This window comes from Panthera pardus, unplaced genomic scaffold (assembly GCF_024362965.1).
Source record: "Panthera pardus isolate Hobbes unplaced genomic scaffold, ASM2436296v1 HiC_scaffold_16, whole genome shotgun sequence".
Taxonomy (NCBI): Eukaryota; Metazoa; Chordata; class Mammalia; order Carnivora; family Felidae; genus Panthera; species Panthera pardus.
The window spans coordinates 92,695,095-92,715,985 of record NW_026526721.1 but is presented as its reverse complement, the minus strand read 5'-3'; the positions used below and the strand labels follow the sequence as shown (position 1 = coordinate 92,715,985).

At 42.0% G+C, this 20,891-nt stretch overlaps 2 protein-coding genes across 2 annotated transcripts in view; one reads left to right on the top strand and one right to left on the bottom strand.

Moving 5' to 3' along the window:
• NCEH1 (neutral cholesterol ester hydrolase 1) overlaps positions 1–20,891 on the bottom strand; it is a 61,180-nt gene that overhangs the window by 15,796 nt on the left and 24,493 nt on the right. The window contains exons 2-3 of the mRNA XM_019463193.2: positions 3,708–3,936; positions 1,753–1,822 (exon numbers count right to left, since the gene is read on the bottom strand). Of these exons, the coding sequence (XP_019318738.2) occupies positions 1,753–1,822; positions 3,708–3,936 (299 nt within the window). The remainder of the gene's footprint in view (positions 1–1,752; positions 1,823–3,707; positions 3,937–20,891) is intronic.
• The window catches only part of ECT2 (epithelial cell transforming 2), a 113,706-nt gene continuing 113,201 nt past the window's right edge, over positions 20,387–20,891 (top strand). Inside the window, exon 1 of the mRNA XM_053903631.1 lies at positions 20,387–20,512. The gene's annotated coding sequence lies outside the window, so the exon portion shown is untranslated. The remainder of the gene's footprint in view (positions 20,513–20,891) is intronic.

The following is a 20,891-nucleotide window of genomic DNA, read 5'->3' as shown; positions in this document are numbered from 1 at the left end:
GATCACAGCTGCCCAAGTGACTTGGGACACCAGCCCTTCCCAGACCCTGCAGAAGAACAGATTCTCTTAGGTCTCAGATCTGGAGCAAGGGCACAGAGGGGATGAGCTATGGTGGAGAGAGGCAGAGGGAAGAAGAGAGCTGGATGAGCTCCGGGCGTGGAAAGTGGTTAATGTTATAATCTTGTCGCTCAGCATTATCAGCTTTCTTCAATACTGGCTTGATATTGGATTAAAAATGTATAGGGGCCTCAACACCTGGGTTTAATGCCTCACTCTATTTATGTAACTTGCTAGCTATGTAACCTTATGAAGGTTACTTAACTTCTGGGCTCTCAATTTCCTCATCTATGAGAAAAATAACAAAATACTTACCTTGGATGATTTATATGAGAATTAAGAAAGACTCCTTATTCATTCCTTCCGTAAATATTTATTGAATACTCACTATCTGCCAGGGATGTCTCCAGGCACTAATAATTAACAATGAATAAAACAGGGGCTCCTGGATGGCTCAGTCAGTTAAGCGTCAGACTTCAGCTCAGGTTACGATCTTGCAGTCTGTGAGTTTGAGCCCCTCATGGGGCTCTGTGCTGACAACTCAGAGCCTGGAGTCTGCTTTGGATTCTGTGTTTCCCTTTCTCTCTCTGCCCCTCCCCCACTCATGGTCTGTCTGTCTGTCTCTCTCTCTCTCAAAAATAAACATTAAAAAAAATTAAACAATGAACAAAACAGGCAAAAATCCCTAAAATCCCTCTCTTCATGGAACTTACTTAGTCTATTTCAACCTAGCACACTACACACATAAGTATTTATTATGTATTAAATATTTATTATGGTCTGTCAGAGGTTGATGACAGTTCTGGAGGAAAATAAAACAGGAAAAGTGGGCTGCAATTTTAAATAGTATCAAGAAAAGCCTTGCTGAAAGGATGATATGTGAACAAAGGTCTGAAGGAGGAGAGACAATGTATGTAAATGCACTGGCACATGCCTGCCACAGGACAGGTACCAGGATTTCTGTATTATTACTATCGCCACAATTGCTATAATTATTAGTCATACTGTTAGTAGTACTATTAATACTAATGACAATAACGGCATTGACTGAGATTTGCTGAACACATTACATTTACAAGGTCTGAGATACAGAACGGAACTCCAGCAGAATGACTTTTCCAACTCCTAATTGGTTTTTAAATTTTATTTAAAAAAATTTTTTTGACGTTTATTCGTTTTTGAGAGAGGGAGAGACAGAGCACGAGCAAGGGAGGGACAGAGAGAGAGGGAGACACAGAATCCGAGGCAGGCTCCAGGCTCTGAGCTGTCAGCACAGAGCCTGAGGTGGGGCTTGAACCCATGAACCGCAAGATCATGACCTGAGCTGAAGCCGGATGATTAACCGACTGAGCCACCCAGGCACCCCTGGTTTTAAATTTTAAAAGGTAGTAAACAAAATTATTTCCTGCAGATAACTGATCGTATATTTTCCTCAATTTCCGTTAATTCTTTTCAGAACTTTTCCAGAAGTTTTCAAAACTAAAATAAAAAGATAATTCAAGGTGTTATAAAACTAGTTCAAGAAATTCTATGTTATATCAGAAAATCATTTTGTGTGACCTTGGGCAAATCCCTTCATCTTTCTGGATCTGTATTTTGCACTTTATTTTACTGATTACAAACTACAGTAACTAGATGGTTATCTAAGATCCCTTCTTAAAAATTATTTTTTTATGACTAGTATTAATTACTTACTCAATGGAGACAATGACAGCATTCAATTCTTCAGCCATTGCTGTGCACAGTTCATCGTAATACCTGATTTCTAAAAGAGACAAAGGAACAATCATTATTAAACAAGTTACTTAACACTGTCCATTCTTAAATTCTGCTAATCGTGGATTGCTCTTAGACTTGCACTTAGGTTATTAATAATAAAAACCATAAAAAGCAAATATCGAAATATGTATCATTAATAGGGTTACATATACAAATGCAAAAATTAAATCTGGTTTCTGATAAAATGCAATTAGTATAAAATAACAGGACATCCATATTAGGTTACCTTTGAATGCGTTTTTAACTAAGTAGCCATTGATTTCATAATAGGCTATGTGAAATGCACCAAATTCTGATTTTGTAGCTCTTCAAACATAAGTGTTTTCAAAAAACACTGCAGATGAAGAGTTACCTCCTTAGAACTACATAATTTTTCTGTTTTAATATCTTTATTTGCTGCAATTCAATTGAATTCTTCCAATTTGAAGAACAGGATATTCTGTTTAAACCAACAAATAAAAAATAGAATTTTAGGAAGTCTTAGCATTCTTAGAAACAGGATCCAAAGATGTGCAGTGACAAACAATTTTAATACATAAAAGTTGAATCCCTTAGCTCTTCTTTCAATAAACTAAGAGATGAATTTGCCTACAGAGAGCCAAATATTACTTTAATTATACATTTTCCAAGGCAGTCTTAGAACCAGAAGTTTAGTAACTACATAACCACCTGCAGAGAGCCCACAGCCCGAGCTCTTCCTCTGGCAGGAGTGATCAGTCAAAATTATGGGGAAAAGGCCATGTGAACTCATAATCCATGCCATTTCCAGCACTTACACTTCCTGGTCTCCAAGGAATGTCTCACTGGGCAAGTGTCCAATACTATATAGATTGCAATCATTTCTGTTACTCCTTTTTGTATTCTCATCCCCTAGCACACATTAGGGTAACCAAAAGTGTAAGATTGTACATAACTATTTGAGTTTTTCTACTGGAAGTCCTGTACCCCCAGAGAACCCCTCAGTCCTGGGCAAACCTACTTAGTAAACATCTGTTGAAAACTTGAACAAATCCGTGAAATCAAAGAATAAATAATGAATATGAAATGGGATTACAAGAAAAAGTTATACTTCTTTGGCCTTTGCCACATGAAACAAATGTTATATAAAAACACAAACTGGAACAAGTTGTCATTGCCTTAAACCTAGGGGATGCCAAAAGCTTTGGGCTAACGATGCGGTAGTGGCTCCATAATGACAGGCAGAGATAAGGCCCTTACTTCCTCCTTGGTATTCTTTCCACCAGGCTGCTCCACTTGGCTGCCTGCCATTTTGAATGTGTTCTGCTCATGAAAGTTATCCGACACCAACAAGAATATTCTTGAATTTTGCAGCATTGTTTCCTTCTAATGGTGGTACACCCTTTATAGTTTCATCTTTGGTTTCATAAGCAGATGGAACGTGGATGAGTTAATGTAGGTATTCAGAAACACTGGTCCTATTTCATAGAAAAATGTCTTCAAACACAAGTTGGCAAAAGAGCTGCAGATAATTTCCTCCTATTCCAGCCCAGCGAAACTTCAACTTGTTTTGGTGGAGAAAGCTATTGTCAGCCCTTCACATGAGTTAGCCTATGATTTCGGTCACAGGAAATATTTTCAAAACAGTGGGCCTGAATTAGCAAGCAGTAAACAGGTGGGCAAAACCTTTATGTATGTAGGGTAATCATAGAATCAATCATCAAAAACCAGGACCCCTTTGAGTGCAAAAAGGGGACACTACTGACAATCCTGCTGGGATAATAGAGGTAGCTGAGACTGTCCAGGGGAACCAAGTCAAATGGCCCTTACCCAATAAGGAAGTCAAACTCAATCACACATCCCTCCCAGGGCCAACCACAATCCCAAACAACCTGACAGTGACCAGGACATACTTGCACTGGCTAAAGCCCAGCCTCCTCCATGGATGTAAACAACGCTGCGTTTCAAAGGCTCTTCTGGCTTTGGGGAGCCCTCAAACACTCTGACCTCCACACCGTCAAAGTCAGTATCGGTCACCTTCACCTGAGGAGACGACCAGGCGCTTTTCTTGCCAAAAGAAACGATGATAAAATTCAGTGCGAGCAGATGATGGCTCAGGCCCAGGTAGTGGATCAGGTTGCTCTGCAGGGAGAGGGAGGGAACACAGAGGGAGGGTATGAGTCAACTCCACCACCACCAGAGCCACACTCACCCACTCTTGGTGTTTGAATTCCTACAAGCAGCTGACAGTACTCTTGAGGACCCACTGCCCACTTTTAATACAATAACAAATTATATTTACTTTTTGCTTTTAGAGCCTGCAAAGTATTTTCATACATGAGATCTGATTTTTCGGATTAGCTCTGAGAGGGAAATTGGACAGGTATCATCAGTCCCATTTTACCAAGACGGCTTAGAAATTAAACATGACCGTTTGGCTGGATAAGTGGTAGTTCTAGGACTGAAAACTAAGACTTGTGCATTTTAGGATTTAGTCCTTTTCCTCCTCCTCTCCATCAGCAATCACAGGTCCAATAACACACTAGGAATTGAGGAAGAATACTTTATCTAAATGCAAATAAAAGAGAGAGAAGTTTTATATTTACTATAAGTATCTTTAAAGTGTTTTGTAGCTTATATACTTAAATGTGTCGGTTGTTTTGAGAGTAGAAGAAAGAAATGAGTGTGGGAAAGGCAAACAGCCAGTTAACTCTGGCTCCAGCACTGAGAAGCAGAACGCCTCAGACGTTACCAGGAGCTTTTCAGAAATGTGCAAAGAACATACAGTCTGCCATCACTTGTCCTTTGAACCTGAGGGCATTGAGCTTTGCATTAAGTGTCTGCAGGAAGTTACTTGGTTGGAGAAAGAGCAAAGAGAGAAGAGACCCAAGTCATCCATCCAGCAAAGACCCTACAGAGTGTATTCCCCTCTTTGCACTTTTAAAAAAATGTTTATTTATGTTGAGAGAGACCAAGAGCATGAGCAGGGGAGGGACAAAGAGAGAAGGAGAGAGAGAGAATCCCAAGCAGGCTCCACACTCAGCCTGAACCCGGTGTGGGGCTCAATCCCGTGACTGTGGGATCATGACCTGAGCCAAAATCAAGAGTCAGACACTCAACTGACTGAGCCACCCAGGCACCCCTCAACCTTTCCACTTCTTACACAAGGTCTTCCTATTGAGTAGACTTATCAAACTAACCTCTCAGTAAGACTTAATGGCCACGGTTCAAAGCCAGATAACTGGAAGCCATGTGGCAGTGAGTGACTAGTCCAACTAGTGTCCAACAAGTGTCAAAAAGAGGCAGAAAACTTTCCTGACACTGGTGCATGAATTTAGATACTATATCTCCTCAAGACTCTCCAACCTAGGAAAGAAGGACAGCTAGAGAGTAACAGTGCCCTTCTGGAAAATATGAAACAGAACACTGATGATTAGTGAAACATTTCATGTCATCATAAGATCAAGAAACAATGTTACTAGCAGAAATCAGGACTATTTAAAGTCTGTGATGCACCATAATACAGCTTCCCAGAATAGGCATGCAGCACGCTGGTGTGCCTCTAAGAGGGTACACACGTGCTAGAATACTGATCCCCTCAGCCCCTGCGGAGCTAAGCTCCAGAGAGCCCTTTACCCCAATGTCCCATATAAAGTATTAGTATTATATATGTATACCTGGCCATGAAGTGAGCTGAAAAATGCTGCATTATAACACCATGAACCAATGTTTATGAAAAACAAGAACAAGAGGCCATTAATCTAACCACGAAGAGCTATTTCAGTAATTTCATTAATATTTGTTTGCTGGCAATATAGGCAGCAGAGCAAATAAATATTAATAAAATAATTCAACTTCTATATGTATCAGTTGCCCAATTTACTGAAAAGTTAAAACAACTGATAGTGTTTTTTTAAAGCTTATTTATTTTCAGAGAGAGAGAGAAAGAGAAAGAGGGAGAGAGAACACATGTGCACTCGAGTGGAGGAGGTACACAGAGAGAGAAAGAATCCCAAGCAGGCCCTGTGCTGTCAGAGTAGAGCTCTATGCAGGAGTCATTTGCAGGAGTCAAATGATCCCACAAACTGAGATCATGACCTTAGCTGAAATCAAGAGTTGGATGCTTAACCGACTGAGCCACCCAGGCACCCCACAACTGATAGTGTTCTTGCTATGAAATAAATGTATGTGATAGGAAATAAATTCACATGCACAGAAGGGGCCCAGTTGGTTAAGCATCCAACTTCAGCTCAGGTCGTGATCTCACAGTTCTTGAGTTTGAGCCCCGCATCAGGCTCTGTGCTGACAGTTCAGAGCATGGAGCCTGCTTCAGATTCTGTGTCTGCTTCTCTCTGTCCCTCCCCCATTCACTCACGCTCTTTCTCTCTCTGTCAAAAATAAGTAAACATGAAAAATATTTTAATTTAAATTAAAAAAACTCACATGCACAGAATTCTAATTCTAACCAAATCCAATTTGGCAAATTGGATAAAGGCAATCATCATTTGAGTTTTGTGGTAAAATGTCAGTCTTACTGAGGGTATACTGACTTCTGCCAGGACATAACTAAGAATCACTGCATTCACTAAGATTCTAGAGTTCACACTTGTCAATATCGTTATCAATTAATAGAGAACACACAGGATCCATCCCATTTCTTGCAGGACAAGTAGCATGATAGCATGGACTAAGGAAATATGAACAAACCAATGGCAGGCTTGCATCTGTTACTTTCTGGACTATTTTTTTTAAGTCGAGTGAAGACTATTCAATACTTTAAACAAATCATATATGAGTTTCTTCAATTATAGGAAAGCTGCAAAAGATGTGAATTGTCTCTCCAAGACAGATTAGAGAAGATGGCTCATTTTATAGAGAACCCACCTCGGGTTTCCTTCATGCACTGCATGCTCTGAATGCATGCAATCTTGACTCAATTTGCCCATGCCTTTCCAAAAACAGCTCTACCGTGTCAGATCGCTTGCACGAACAGAATTTCTCAACAACTATCTGCATTGTTCACCATACTGTCAGGGTGGCTCAGGGGCAGGAGGGTTGATTCAAGAAGGGGTAGTTTATATGGAGAAAAACAGATGAGCAGATAGGAATAAGAAAGGGTCAGAGAGGTGCTAAAATAAAATAAAATAAGTAAATAAAATTTTATTTCTTGCATCCTTGCATTTGTGAAGTGAGATTCAGATCCATCTCCAAAAACATTGCAAATTAACAAAGTTTTCTGAAACCTCTTTAGAAGTAGCTGGAAAGTTTTAGTAGCACAAAGAAGCAGGCCAAGTGTTAAGAGCCCCACAGGTTAAGAATTGACCAATTCTTGGCAAGTTCTTGAAGTACTTTAGGGCAGTGCTATAGATCTTAAAACTTGCCCCCATAACCATTCTAGGATTTAGGAGAGAAATTCTACCTGAGGAGATAGAAGGGGTGAAGGGTCATTACTCATTACACCTCAGTGGAACCAGACACAACAAAATAGGGGGGCCACTGGCTCCCTACCCAGGTATGATGGCCAAAGATCAAAGGACAAGCAAGAATCAAAGGTACCTGGTGGCTCAGTAGTTAAGTATCTGACTTTGGGCCAGGTCATGATCTCAGGGTTTGTGAGTTCAGTCCCATGTCGGGTGACCTCAAGCCCCGGCTTCAGTGAGCCCTGCTTCTCTCTCACTTTCTCTCTGCCCCTCCTGGGATTCTCTCTCTCTGCCCCAAGCTCATTTGCTCTCGCTCTCTCTCGCTCACTCGCTCTAGCTCTCTCTCTCTCAAAAAACAAATAAAAGAACAACAAAGAATCAAAGGAAGCCAAGCAGAAACTGTACTCCGTTTCTCAATATACAAGTTAGTTATTATGTTTGTGAATGGGGTTGTTCTCTGTTAATTCATTCAACATGTAAATTATGAGATATATTCCAAGGGCAGGGAAGCTTAAGGTGGAGAGACAACCTTTCTGGAGCTTGGGGAAGTAGAAGAGAACCAAGATTTGTAAATGAATAGCTGATGTTAGCTACGCAATACAAGCACTAAGAGAGATCCAGATAAAGAATTACTTCTGTTTGTTCTTCCTGGGATGAAATCCAGTAAGGCTTCTAGCCTAAACGGTGGCTTAATGGAAGAGGAAGCATGGGTAGCAAAGAAAAGGGTCGGAAACCAAGATGTGAAAGTATTGGGCAAGTGCTCTAATTCAGACACATATGGGAAGGTCAGGTAAACAAGGGAAGCGAAGGCGGGGGAGCATGGAAATAAAAGGCTAAATCTAAGAGGCATGGGCAGGCACCAAGGTCAACAGCACAGACTCCAGACCTAGAGTGCCTGAGTGAAAAGCCCAGTTCCTCCACTTACCAGCGGTGGGATCTTGGGCATCCCAATACTAAACCTCTCTGTGTCTTGATTTCTCATCTAAAGACAGAAATATAATACCAACTACTTCAAAAGATTGTTGTGAAGCTTAAAACAGGCAAAAACACCTAGAGTAGCACCTGGCACATACTAAGCCTTATATGGGTTAACTGTTATTATTATACCCCTGATTCAGCAGGTCATTGCATGAAGAAACGTGAGCCCAAGGACTGTCCAGTATCTCTAGGGAAGCTGGGACTATCATTTTTCCTATTATGTACATTTGTAATGAGGACCACACTGATGACCAAGTTCTGAAATTATTATGGGGTAAACAGATGTAAAATAATTGTCTCTAAAAAGTTCATTTGTATGCTCACGTCAAAGGGGGAAAGGGGAAACTGGGGAAAAGCTATAGTACACTGACACTACCAATGCATCAGTAACTTAGCCTGGGTTTCAATTTCAACACGAACCAACCACATTAAATACTTAAAACATCTATTGTAACTCACTACCTGCCTCATCTCCCATATTCAAAGGTTTAAATTCTGTCAGTGGTTCTCCCAACTTTACCAGTGATGGCCATTTTATCCTGCAAACACCTTTTAAATTCTCCTAGGCAGATTCTGTTCAATTTCATACTACAGGAGAAAAAAAAAATTCATGGAATATCTGCATGAAAATTTGTGGTCATGTTTTTTTTTTAAACATGCTAAAGTTTGCGTGGTGTATTTTTAAATGCAGATTTTTTTATTGACATGCAAATTATATGCCTCACATTTAAGCCCTCTGTAGGGATCACATGCGATTCACTAATGCAGAACTTTTGTTCTACAGGAAAACATAAGGTCTGTGGCAAGAAACTACCGAAGGTCATATAAGTATACTTCAAGTATTAATTAGGCACTTACTGTATTAAAGACTCTGCTACATCCTCTAAGAATGCAAAGGTCGGTAAAAGATGGACTGAGTTCAGAATTTAAATCTTGACTGATTCCCTCCCTTTCCCCAAATTTCCATCTCTCCTTAAAACTTTCATAGTTCTCTGAACTTTCTCTAAGACTTTAACTTTTAAGAAAAATCCTCTGATTTTAAAGCATTGATTCAATTTTTTTTTAATTTGCATACAAAACAAATCATGCCTGCAGGCCAGATTAGGACTAAGGACTACCAGACGCAAATTCTGATGTAGAGGTAACCTGGTCCTACGACGGAAGGTACAGCTGGAAAAATGGTAGCTGGAAAGGGTAAATTAATGCCCTTAAGTACAGGCCCTAGTTGTCCCTGGTGAAACAGCAAAGATTTTTGGACACTTTTTTTTTTTTTTTTTAAAGATTTTAAAGTAATCTCCACACCCAACATGGGGCTCAAACTCACAACTCCTCAATCAGGAGTCATATGCTCCCCTGACTGAGCCAGCCAGGCACCTCGGACATGTTTTTTTGTAATGAGACTCTACTTTGGGAAGAATTTTAGCTGTGGTATAGATAATAGATTGGTGAGAAAAGAGATTGGAGACAGAGGTTAACAGCTGTAAGAATTTGGCAACTGTCTACCGGAAAGAAAAATGAAGGTCTGCCCCTGGAGAATACAGAGGAGGAAACTATACCAAAGAGATCACTGAGGCAGAGTTGATGGAAAGATAAGTTCCATTTCAGAATTATTCCCCCTAAAGTCAGCAGAATACCTAGGCAGATGGGTCCAAAAATGCAGGCAGTAAATGTATAGTCAGAGATCCAAGGGGCTGAGGCCTGGAGGAAGAACTCAGAAGTAACTATTAATAACTCAAACAACCCACAAATATGCAAACATGGGAACATCCTAGGGATGTTCACAACAGATGATTATGATAGGGTACAGAAATTTCAAAAATAGAGATGTGGTACCTTTAGTACCTTTATGTGACCCAGCCTAGAAGAGAAGAGACAGAGGCTGTCCAAAGAGGCTGCCTGGGCACACAGCATCAGCTAAGTTGAAGTGAGTTTTAATAGATGCTCAGTTGGCTGGAGACAGGGAGGAGGGCGGGAAAAGGCGTGCAGATATATGTGGCTGTGGGGCAGGCGTTCCACACTTCCCTCTCCTGCCCACCACCACACTTTCAGTATCACTTTCCTCCAACAGGGGTGGAAAGTCATCAAAGTCTTCTTTCCTAGTCCCACCCAGATTACAAGGATAAACATATTCCCTCTCCCTTGCTGGGGCTGGATCTCCATTTCGACCCAACTCTGATGAAAGGATAGGGCTGGCTGAACACCATTCCTGGGAGGCTTTAGGCCATACAGTAAATTCCACCACTAAATTCCATCAGGGAAGTCAGTTTTGCTGAGGGAAAGCAGGAATTGTAAAGCTGAAGAGAATAAAGACTGAAATCTTGGGAACACCATCTGTTAACACAGCTGGGAGGCAGAAGAGAAAGAACCAATCATTAAAAGATTACCCCACCCCACCCCCTGAAAAAAAAAAAAAAAAGAGGAAGAATTCATTGTTAGCTGGCAAGAGAGACAAGAGACTGAAGAAGTTAAGGGGGAAGAGAGTTTCAAGAAAAAGCAAGTTGTTAAATGCCTGTGGAAAGGCCAAATCAGTCACGGGTGTTGGCAGTGGGGTCATGGGATCATTGGCGAACCTAGTAAGTACTGTTTAGTCAGAGATAAGGGGCTGGGAGCCAGATTGTAATGGGTTGCAAAGTGAGTGGGAGTGAAGAAATAGAGATAGTGAAGGAAGAGGAGTACTTTCACAGCTGAGATTAGGGAAGCAGTCAGACAATAAACAGGCTGAGGGAGAGTAAACAAAACCTGTTTTGTTTTGTTTTAGGTGAGAGACTTGAGCCTGGTGGTAAGGAAAGAGCCTGTGAATAAGGAGAGACGAATGTTGAACAGGGTTGGGGGGGGGGGGGGGGATGACAAGTGAATTGAGACCCTAGAGGAAGAAGAAAGGATCTGGCAAAGAAATGGAAGGGTTGGCCTTGGGGGAGGCCGTAGCAGGTGAGCTTAGAGTAGGCAGGGAAAGAAGCGGAGATAAATCTCTCAATGGAAGCTGACTTCTGTTGAGATTGATTCTGTCTTTACCCCAGAGAAGACAGGGGTTTTTCATAGATCAACCTCTTTGAAGGCAATTCATTACAGCTTGGCTCGAAGCCCTGAATCTCTGGCAAAAAACAGGCCTTACTGGGTTCACCAATGACCTACCTACTTGGCCTCTCTATAGGCAGTTAACAACAATTTGCTCTTCCTTGACACTCTCTTCCCCCCCTTAACTTCAATATCTTGTCTCTCTTACCATACTAATAATTAACTGACATCAGGTCAGTAGCTTGAAACTGGCCATGATGGTAATATGCACATCACAGAAATCAGCAATAGCTACAAATCAGGGTTCCCTCAATTCCCGTTCCCCCTCCATCCCACAGAGGGCACTCCACCACTCTATTTCACCCCTTCTCCTTCCCTACTCATCCAGAAGATAGCATAGTGTTTTATAGTGCAGACTATGAGGTCAGTTGGTCAACATTCAATCCTGGCTCTGACACTTACTAGTTGGGTGATTCTTAACAAGTCAGCAAACCTCCGTGTGCCTCAGTTTCTTTACTGTAAAATTGGAAGTGATCATAATATCTACTCTACCGTGTTTTTTAAAGGATAGCTGGCATAACAGAATATAAGTGCTCACAGTGTTGCCTCTTTTTATTTGCTTATGTCAGGCCTTCACAGCATTTCAGTCTGCCGTATAATATAGTCTTGCTCCCTCAGCGAGGAAGAGCCAGGCTAAATCACCAGCTGCATGTTCCTAAACTGGGTGATATACAAGGACTTCAAGGCAGCAGGGCTCTTTAACTGATAGAAACACCATCTTCCTAGGTATTTCATGCTTCTTGGTGCAATTGTGAATGGGATCAGTTTTTTTATTTGTCTTTCTGTTGCTTCAGTATTAGTGTATAAGAATGCAACTGATTTCTGTACATTGATTTTGTATCCTGCGACTTTGCTGAATTCATGTATCAGTTCTAGCAGACTTTTGGTGGAGTCTATCGGATTTTCCATGTATAATATCATGTCATCTGCAAAAAGTGAAAGCTTGACTTCATCTTTGCCAATTTTGATGCCTTTGATTTCCTTTTGTTGTCTGATTGCTGATGCTAGAACTTCCAGCACTATATTAAACAGCAGCGGTGACAGTGGGCATCCCTGTCGTGTTCCTGATCTCAGGGAAAAAGCTCTCAGTTTTTCCCCATTGAGGATGATGTTAGCTGTGGGCTTTTCATAAATGGCTTTTATGATGTTTAAGTATGTTCCTTCTATCCCGACTTTCTTGAGGGTTTTAAGAAAGGATGCTGAATTTTGTCAAATGCTTTTTCTGCATCGACTGATAGGATCATATGGTTCTTATCTTTTCTTTTATTAATGTGATGTATCGCGTTGATTGATTTGCAAATGTTGAACCAGCCCTGCATCCCAGGAATGAATCCCACTTGATCATGGTGAATAATTCTTCTTATATGCTGTTGAATTCGATTTGCTAGTATCTTATTGAGAATTTTTGCATCCATATTCATCAGGGATATTGGCCTGTAGTTCTCTTTTTTACTGGGTCTCTGTCTGGTTTAAGAATCAAAGTAATACTGGCTTCATAGAATGAGTCTGGAAGTTTTCCTTCCCTTTCTAGTTTTTGGAATAGCTTGAGAAGGATAGATACTATCTCTGCTTTAAATGTCTGGTAGAACTCCCCTGGGAAGCCATCTGGTCCTGGACTCTTATTTGTTGGGAGATTTTTGATAACTGATTCAATTTCTTCACTGGTTATGGGTCTGTTCAAGCTTTCTATTTCCTCCTGTTTGAGTTTTGGAAGTGTGTGGGTGTTTAGGAATTTGTCCATTTCTTCCAGGTTGTCCAATTTGTTGGCATATAATTTTTCATAGTATTTCCTGATAATTGCTTGTATTTCTGAGGGATTGGTTGTAATAATTCCATTTTCATTCATGATTTTATCTATTTGGGTCATCTCCCTTTTCTTTTTGAGAAGCCTGGCTAGAGGTTTGTCAATTTTGTTTATTTTTTCAAAAAAACCAACTCTTGGTTTCATTGATCTGCTCTATATTTTTTTTTTCTTTTTTTTTTTTTTTAGATTCTATATTGTTTATTTCTGCTCTGATCTTTATTATTTCTCTTCTTCTGCTGGGTTCAGGGTGTCTTTGCTGTTCTGCTTCTATTTCCTTTAGGTGTGCTGTTAGATTTTGTATTTGGGATTTTTTTTGTTTCTTGAGATAGGCCTGGATTGCAATGTATTTTCCTCTCAGGACTGCCTTCGCTGCATCCCAAAGTGTTTAGATTGTTGTATTTTCATTTTCGTTTGTTTCCATATATTTTTAAATTTCTTCTCTAATTGCCTGGTTGACCCATTCATTCTTTAGTAGGGTGTTCTCTTTGTAAAATATCTGTATGCTGAAAACTATAGAAAGCTTATGAAGGAAATTGAAGAAGTATAAAGAAATGGAAAAACATTCCATGCTCATGGGTTGGAAGAATAAATATTGTCAAAATGTCAATACTACCCAAAGCTATCTACACATTCAATGCAATCCCAATCAAAATTGCATCAGCATTCTTCTAGAAGCTAGAACAAGCAATCCTAAAATTCATATGGAACCACAAAAGGCCCCAAATAGCCAAAGTAATTTTGAAGAAGACCAAAGCAGGAGGCATCACAATCCCAGACTTTAGCCTCTACTACAAAGCTGTCATCATCAAGACAGCATGGTATTGGCACAAAAACAGACACATAGACCAATGGAATAGAATAGAAACCCCAGAACTAGACCCACAAAAGTATGGCCAACTAATCTTTGACAAAGCAGGAAAGAATATCCAATGGAAAAATACAGTCTCTTTAACAAATGGTGCTGGGAGAACTGGACAGCAACATGCAGAAGGTTGAAACTAGACCACTTTCTCACACCATTCACAAAAATAAACTCAAAATGGATAAAGGACCTGAATGTGAGACAGGAAACCATCAAAACCTTAGAGGAGAAAGCAGGAAAAGACCTCTCTGACCTCAGCTGTAGCAATTTCTTACTTGACACATCCCCAAAGGCAAGGGAATTAAAAGCAAAAATGAACTATTGGGACCTCATCAAGATAAAAAGCTTCTGCACAGCAAAGGAAACAATCAACAAAACTAAAAGGCAACTGATGGAATGGGAAAAGATATTTGCAAATGACATATCGGACAAAGGGCTAGTATCCAAAATCTATAAAGAGCTCACCAAACTCCACACCTGAAAAACAAATAATCCAGGGAAGAAATAGGCAGAGGACATGAATAGACAATTCTCTAAAGAAGACATCCAGATGGCCAACAGGCACATGAAAAGATGCTCAATGTCGCTCCTCATCAGGGAAATGCAAATCAAAACCACACTCAGATATCACTTCATGCCAGTCAGAGTGGCCAAAATGAACAAATCAGGAGACTATAGATGCTGGTGAGGATGTGGAGAAGCGGGAACCCTCTTGCACTATTGGTGGGAATGCAAATTGGTGCAGCCACTCTGGAAAACAGTGTGGAGGTTCCTCAAAAAATTAAAAATAGACCTACCCTATGACCCAGCAATAGCACTGCTAGGAATTTACCCTAGGGATACAGGAGTACTGATGCATAGGGCCACTTGTACCCCAATGTTTATAGCAGCACTCTCAACAATAGCCAAATTGTGGAAAGAGCCTAAATGTCCATCAACTGATGAATGGATAAAGAAATTGTGGTTTATATACACAATGGAGTACTACGTGGCAATGAGAAAGAATGAAATATGGCCCTTTGTAGCAACATGGATGGAACTGGAGAGTGTTATGCTAAGTGAAATAAGCCATACAGAGAAAGACAGATACCATATGTTTTCACTCTTATGTGGATCCTGAGAAACTTAACAGAAACCCATGGGGGAGAGGAAGGAAAAAAAAAGAAAAAGAGGTTAGAGTGGGAGAGAGCCAAAGCATAAGAGACTCTTAAAAACTGAGAACAAACTGAGGGTGGATGGGGGGTGGGAGGGAGGGGAGGGTGGGTGATGGGCATTGAGGAGGGCACCTTTTGGGATGAGCACTGGGTGTTGTATGGAAACCAATTTGACAATAAACTTCATATATTGAAAAAAAATAAAAATTAAAAACAAACAAAAAAAAAACCTGAGAACAAACTGAGGGTTGATAGGGGGGTGGGAGGGAGGGGAGGGTGGGTGATGGGTATCGAGGAGGGCATCTTTTGGGATGAGTACTGGGTGTTGTATGGAAACCAATTTGACAATAAATTTCATATATTAAAAAAAAAAAAAAAGAAAGAAAGAAACCCCATCTTCAAGGCTTCCTTACAAGAAAAGGCTATGATGAATCAGTTTGCATTATCCCTGCCTTGAAATTTTTGAACAAGGGCAGAAAGGGTTAAGGAAAAAGGACTGAGAAGAAAGAACACAGACTTTACATAGAGACAAGTCCTGGTTCTCTTGTTTATTAGCTATATGACCTGGGCAAGCTTCCTAAGTTCTCTGGGCCACAGTTGCCCAGATAAAAAGAGGAGGAAAGTACACATGGGGAGTAAATCCACATTACCTATTGTTGTCCCCTCTCTCTGGAGGTCCTGAATTGACAGAATCCCATCTGGCTAAGGACCCTTCCCACGCCTGACCTTCCTCCAAGTTTCTCTCATTTCTTTTAGTCAGCATTATTTTTATAAAAAACAAACAAAAAAAAAAAAAAAGAAAGAAAAGAAAAACAACTTCTGTCTCACAGAGTAGGCATGGAACAAAAGAGTTCAGTTTGGGGCCCTGTCGTACTCTCTCCATATACCCAAACAGTGGAGAGAATTATTAAGCAAACCTGTGAAGCACAAATATAATTATGTAACAATAGGACTCTGATGAGATTACTTTATTACAAAATTTCAAATTGGTTTAGTGTCATATCCAAGGATTTCATTACAGGCTACAAAGCAAACCTGAGGAGAATCTCACTGCTGCTAAATTAGCACGGTAATCTAGAACCACAGGATCTGACACCCTAGCCCTTTCGCCCTAAAACCTTCACTTTGTTCTCACACTCCCAGGGTGGAAATTCAGTCTGGGGGAGCACAGAAAAGGACAGGCTTGTCTCTTTCCAGTTCCTAAAACCTTTTGTTTCTTTTTTACTATGACACAGAAGACAAACATTTCTTTAAAAAAACCTCTTAATGTTTATTTTATTTCTGAGAGTGAGAGAGAGAGCGAGCACACAAGGTGGGAGGGGCAGAGAGAGGGAGACACAGAATCATCACAGAGCTGATAAGCTGTCAGCACAGAGCCCGATGAGGGGCTCAAACCCACGAACCGTGAGATCATGACCTGAGCCAAAGTTGGATGCTTAACCGACTGAGCCACACAGGTGCCCCAAGACAAACACCTCTACATCATCAAAGCACTTGCTTAGCTCCAAAAGCCTCCTATATTCTCTCAGGGTATGTCGAGGGGAATAATAGCTCACATGTACTGATGTTTGCTCTCTGCCAGTCTCTGTTCTCAGTGTGGGGGAGTCTTGGACCAAGTGTGGGTCCTGTCAGTCACCCAAGGTCACACAGGCAAGAAGTGGTGAGCTGAATTTGAACTCGACACTCCGATTCCAGAACTCTTAACCTCCAGAACTTCCAAAGGACACTCATGAGTCAATGTAGTTTGCAACCCATATCATAAAACCATAAGATTTTACATCTGGAGTGAATATTTAGCCTCCCCTAAAACACAAAAGGAAACTAATCTCAGGGTCAGCTGCTCTCGCATAGTCTGGCCTTGACACTTGGGCTGAAGAGACACCCCCCATCTTCCCCTTTCCTCTTCCAGCTCTCCCTTGCCGGCACATTTCTCTCGTGACATCTCTTTCTAGCTCACTCTTCTTTGCCTTCCAAACACATGCTTGTGACAGTTGAAAGGAGACTTTAAAAACTTACTTTGAGTTCTTTTTCATTCACGATTCTGTTATCTCTAATAGCAATAACTAATTGTGAACTCCTTGGGACAAGGTCTGAGTCCTGGGGATCTAATTTCTTTTTGCCAGTGCCTCATGTACAGCTGGTCATAAACAAATGTCCTTCCTGAGGCTACTCATGCTGCTAAAAGCCTCCCTTGACTGCCAGGACAAGAGGCATTTGTTTTCATTGGAGTGTTCCAAATAGCAGCTGACTAAAGGCAACACAAAAGAATTAAACTTGGAAACAAAACCTCCCAGACTCCCTTCTGCTGTATGGCAATCCAGGGCTTGCCCACTCACACCCCTTGCTTGACTTCACAAGGGTGTTACACCTTTGTGTAACAAGGACACCCCAGAAGCTGGGGTCATCTGCTTTACGGAAAATGCGGCCAGCGGCACATTAGATGTGACCTTTGAAAACGGGTTCTTAAATGGCATGTAAATCCAAAAGACAAGGCAAATGATTTGTATAGATATCTACAGATGTCTGAAGGGCCAGATTCGGATGATCATTATAATGAATTAAGACTCCTTTGTGCACATGCAGAGTGTGATTATAACAAATTAATGCATGCTGTGTGAAATATTTAAATTATAAAAATTACAATACTCTTTTGTACAATGCTTTACAGCTTAGAGCGGCTTGCACTTTCCCACTTTGATCTCACGAGGACCTGTGAAGTAGGAAAAGCAGGTATTACGCTCATTTTATGCTCATTTGAGGCTGAAAGAAGTTAGAAGCCTTCGCCAGGATTATAAAGCTCAAAGTGAGAAAGCAAGTACTAGAACCCAAACGCCCAACTGACTGACCCATCGTTCTCAGGGTTATGACTCAGAGCTCAGACAAAAATCAGTAACCAAGCCACTACAGAGCCTCTCACATCACACAAGGTTTGAACACTTAAGAGTGAAAGGTTTAAAAGCAGGGTGGGGAAGGGAAGTAGGTCAGGAAAAGTATCCCAAACTCTACTCTGCCAGAGGCATACTTGCCAGATCTGCTAGGCTGGTTCACGGTCAACGAAAACAGTACCTAAGAAAACTAACAACAGTACAAAGCTTTAATAGCAATTGGAATTTCTACACTCAGCAGTTTCAAGTTAAGGTAGTTCAGTCCCTCCTTGGCCCATGTGGCCCATGTGTCAAGAAGGCAGGCACAGGCCATTGTGATAGAATGTGGAGTCCCTAAAAATGGAGGTTTCACATCTACCCCAGGAGAAGCTTCTCACTTTAACACTCAGGAAACAGGAAAAATTTACTACTCCTTACACACAGTCAAGATCCACAATCACAAATGTATTTAATGTTTAAAATATTAAGTTAAAATAAAAAGATCTATACAGCAGATAACTATATTGCCCTCCCGGGGTGAATTTATAGGTTAGATATCCTACTACAAGGAAAAGGCTATGGATCTATTTTTCATCTACTTGTTCAGCAAACATTTGAATGTTTACTGTGTTCCAGACACCAAGACTGGTAGGGAGACGAGGGGAAATACGAAGATAGGCTCCATCTTTAAGAAGCTGACGGTGTATAAGGTGGATATATACAGTGCAATGCAATAGTGTGATAAATACCAGAGATACAGACACAGAGAAAGAAGTAACAATTTCCACCCAGAGGAGTCTGCAATGGGTTTGCAGCATGGGAGACATTTGGGCTGTGTCTTTAAGAACAAATAATAACTTGCCAGGAGAAAAGGGGGAACCAGTGGAATAATAATGGAACACACAAAGGTGCAGAAGAGAAAGGCTTATTGGAAAGTTGGGATGGACTACTGTCCTGTGGTCCTGAGAACAGGGTTGGCCCTGTATTTTAAAATACCAAAATAGTATTAATTTGATGAGTTTGCATCTGGTCTTTATGATACTTTTATTTTTTTTTTTAACGTTTATTTATTTTTGAGACAGAGAGAGACAGAGCATGAACGGGGGAGGGGCAGAGAGAGAGGGAGACACAGAACCGGAAGCAGGCTCCAGGCTCTGGGCCATCAGCCCAGAGCCCGACACGGGGCTCGAACTCACGGACCGCGAAATTGTGACCTGAGCTGAAGTCGGACGCTTAACCGACTGAGCCACCCAGGTGCCCCTATGATACTTTTAAAGAACATCTGTTCCCCCACCCTTACCCTATCCCCAGGACAAAACCCAGGGAAGCCAAAGTATGGCTCCACTTAGCTCCCAACTGAAGAGACAAAAGGAATTTGGTTCACCAATAGATTAGCAAATTATTGATTTTTAAAATTTACCTGTTTTTAAGAGGTTTTTAAGAACTAGTTCTTTTATCTCTTATCTCTATTATCGCCATTAAATAATCATAGAAGCTGTCCAGTCCAAGGCTTCAAAGGGTGGTCCATAGACTGGCAGCATCTGAATGCAAATTCTTGTCAACTCTCCCTATTAAATTAGTGTCTCTGGGGGTGGGCCTTAGGAATCTCCCCAGGTAGTTCTTTTCCATGTTAGAGTTGGGAAATGCTGGCCTAGTTCAAAGTGTAAAACAGTGTTTCATTAGACAGGTTTTGTTTCAGGTCTTTTTGTTTTGTGTTTAATGTCAGCTCTTCGTCCAACGTGGCACTTGAATCCACGACCCTGAGATCAAGTCATATGCTCTACGGACTGGGCCAGCCAGGTGCCCTTTCAGCCAGGTGCCCCTAGACAGTTTTATTGTTACTGATTTTCTTTGCAACAGTAACGGGTGAACAAGTTTGAGACAACGTTGCTAAGATCAGGGCTTGCGGTGACAAGGCTCCTTTAGGTTTGAAGGAGCACTGCTGGCCTCAAGATCGACTGGTCCCTTTTATCCTTCGAGACACCTCCACTGTGAAGTCCCCCTCCCACACCCCCAGCACCCACCCCAGCGGCCCCTGCTCGCGGAGAACAAAGCTCTTTCCTCCCGGGCAGGCCAGGCGCTCTGTGCGACGACACCCACCGCTTGAACGCATCTCCACTGCCGCACCTGTCCTTTCTCCGAGTGAGGTTTGCCCTGCGTCTGTCTCCCCTGTGAACTCTGAGCGCAGAAACCGGGTGGGGCCCTCCGCGCACACCAGTGCCCAGGCGGGCGCGCAGTGGCTTTGCACCGAGGAACGGCTGCGGAGAGGGCGTGAGGTCTGCGGAGAGGGCATGAGGTCGCCTGAAAGCCGCGGGGACAGGGGGCAGGGGAGGCGTCTACTTCCTACCAGCCTGGCTGACTCACAGCCACAGCAGCCGGCCGGGTTTGGTGCAGGCGCTGAGTCACTGGCCCACCCCTCCCAGTTCCCGCGTCTCGTCCGCCGGCCCCTCGCCCCGCCCCCAGCGGCTGGGAGGCCAGTGCCCCCTTCACCTCTAACCCTCATCCTCCCACGTGGCGGACCCAGGGAGCAGGAAACTCCGGAGCCCCGCCAGGAGGCGGAGGTAATGAGGGAAGGAGGCGCGAGGAGGGGGGACTGACAGGGCAGTGGTCACTTGTCAGAGGAGCCCAGGCCCCGGCAGAAGAGTGCACCCAAGTCTAAAGTGCCTTTAGGGTGAGCCGGCCGCGCTCTGAAATGCCCAGTCCTTGCCCTCAAAGCTGCAGAAGCGGCGTGATCCGAAAGAGGCCAAAGTTAATAAGGAATTTCAGATTCTGGGAAAGAAGTCCAATGACCTCTCTAAGATCTTGTCAAAATCCATGAGCTCACCAAGGAGGGATACGTGTGGACCTTACAGGCTGAGGACCTGACAAGGTGGGAGCCGGAGGAGAAAGAGGAAGAAGATAAGGTGGAGTCTAATGACGAGGGTCTATCTCTGAAGTGTC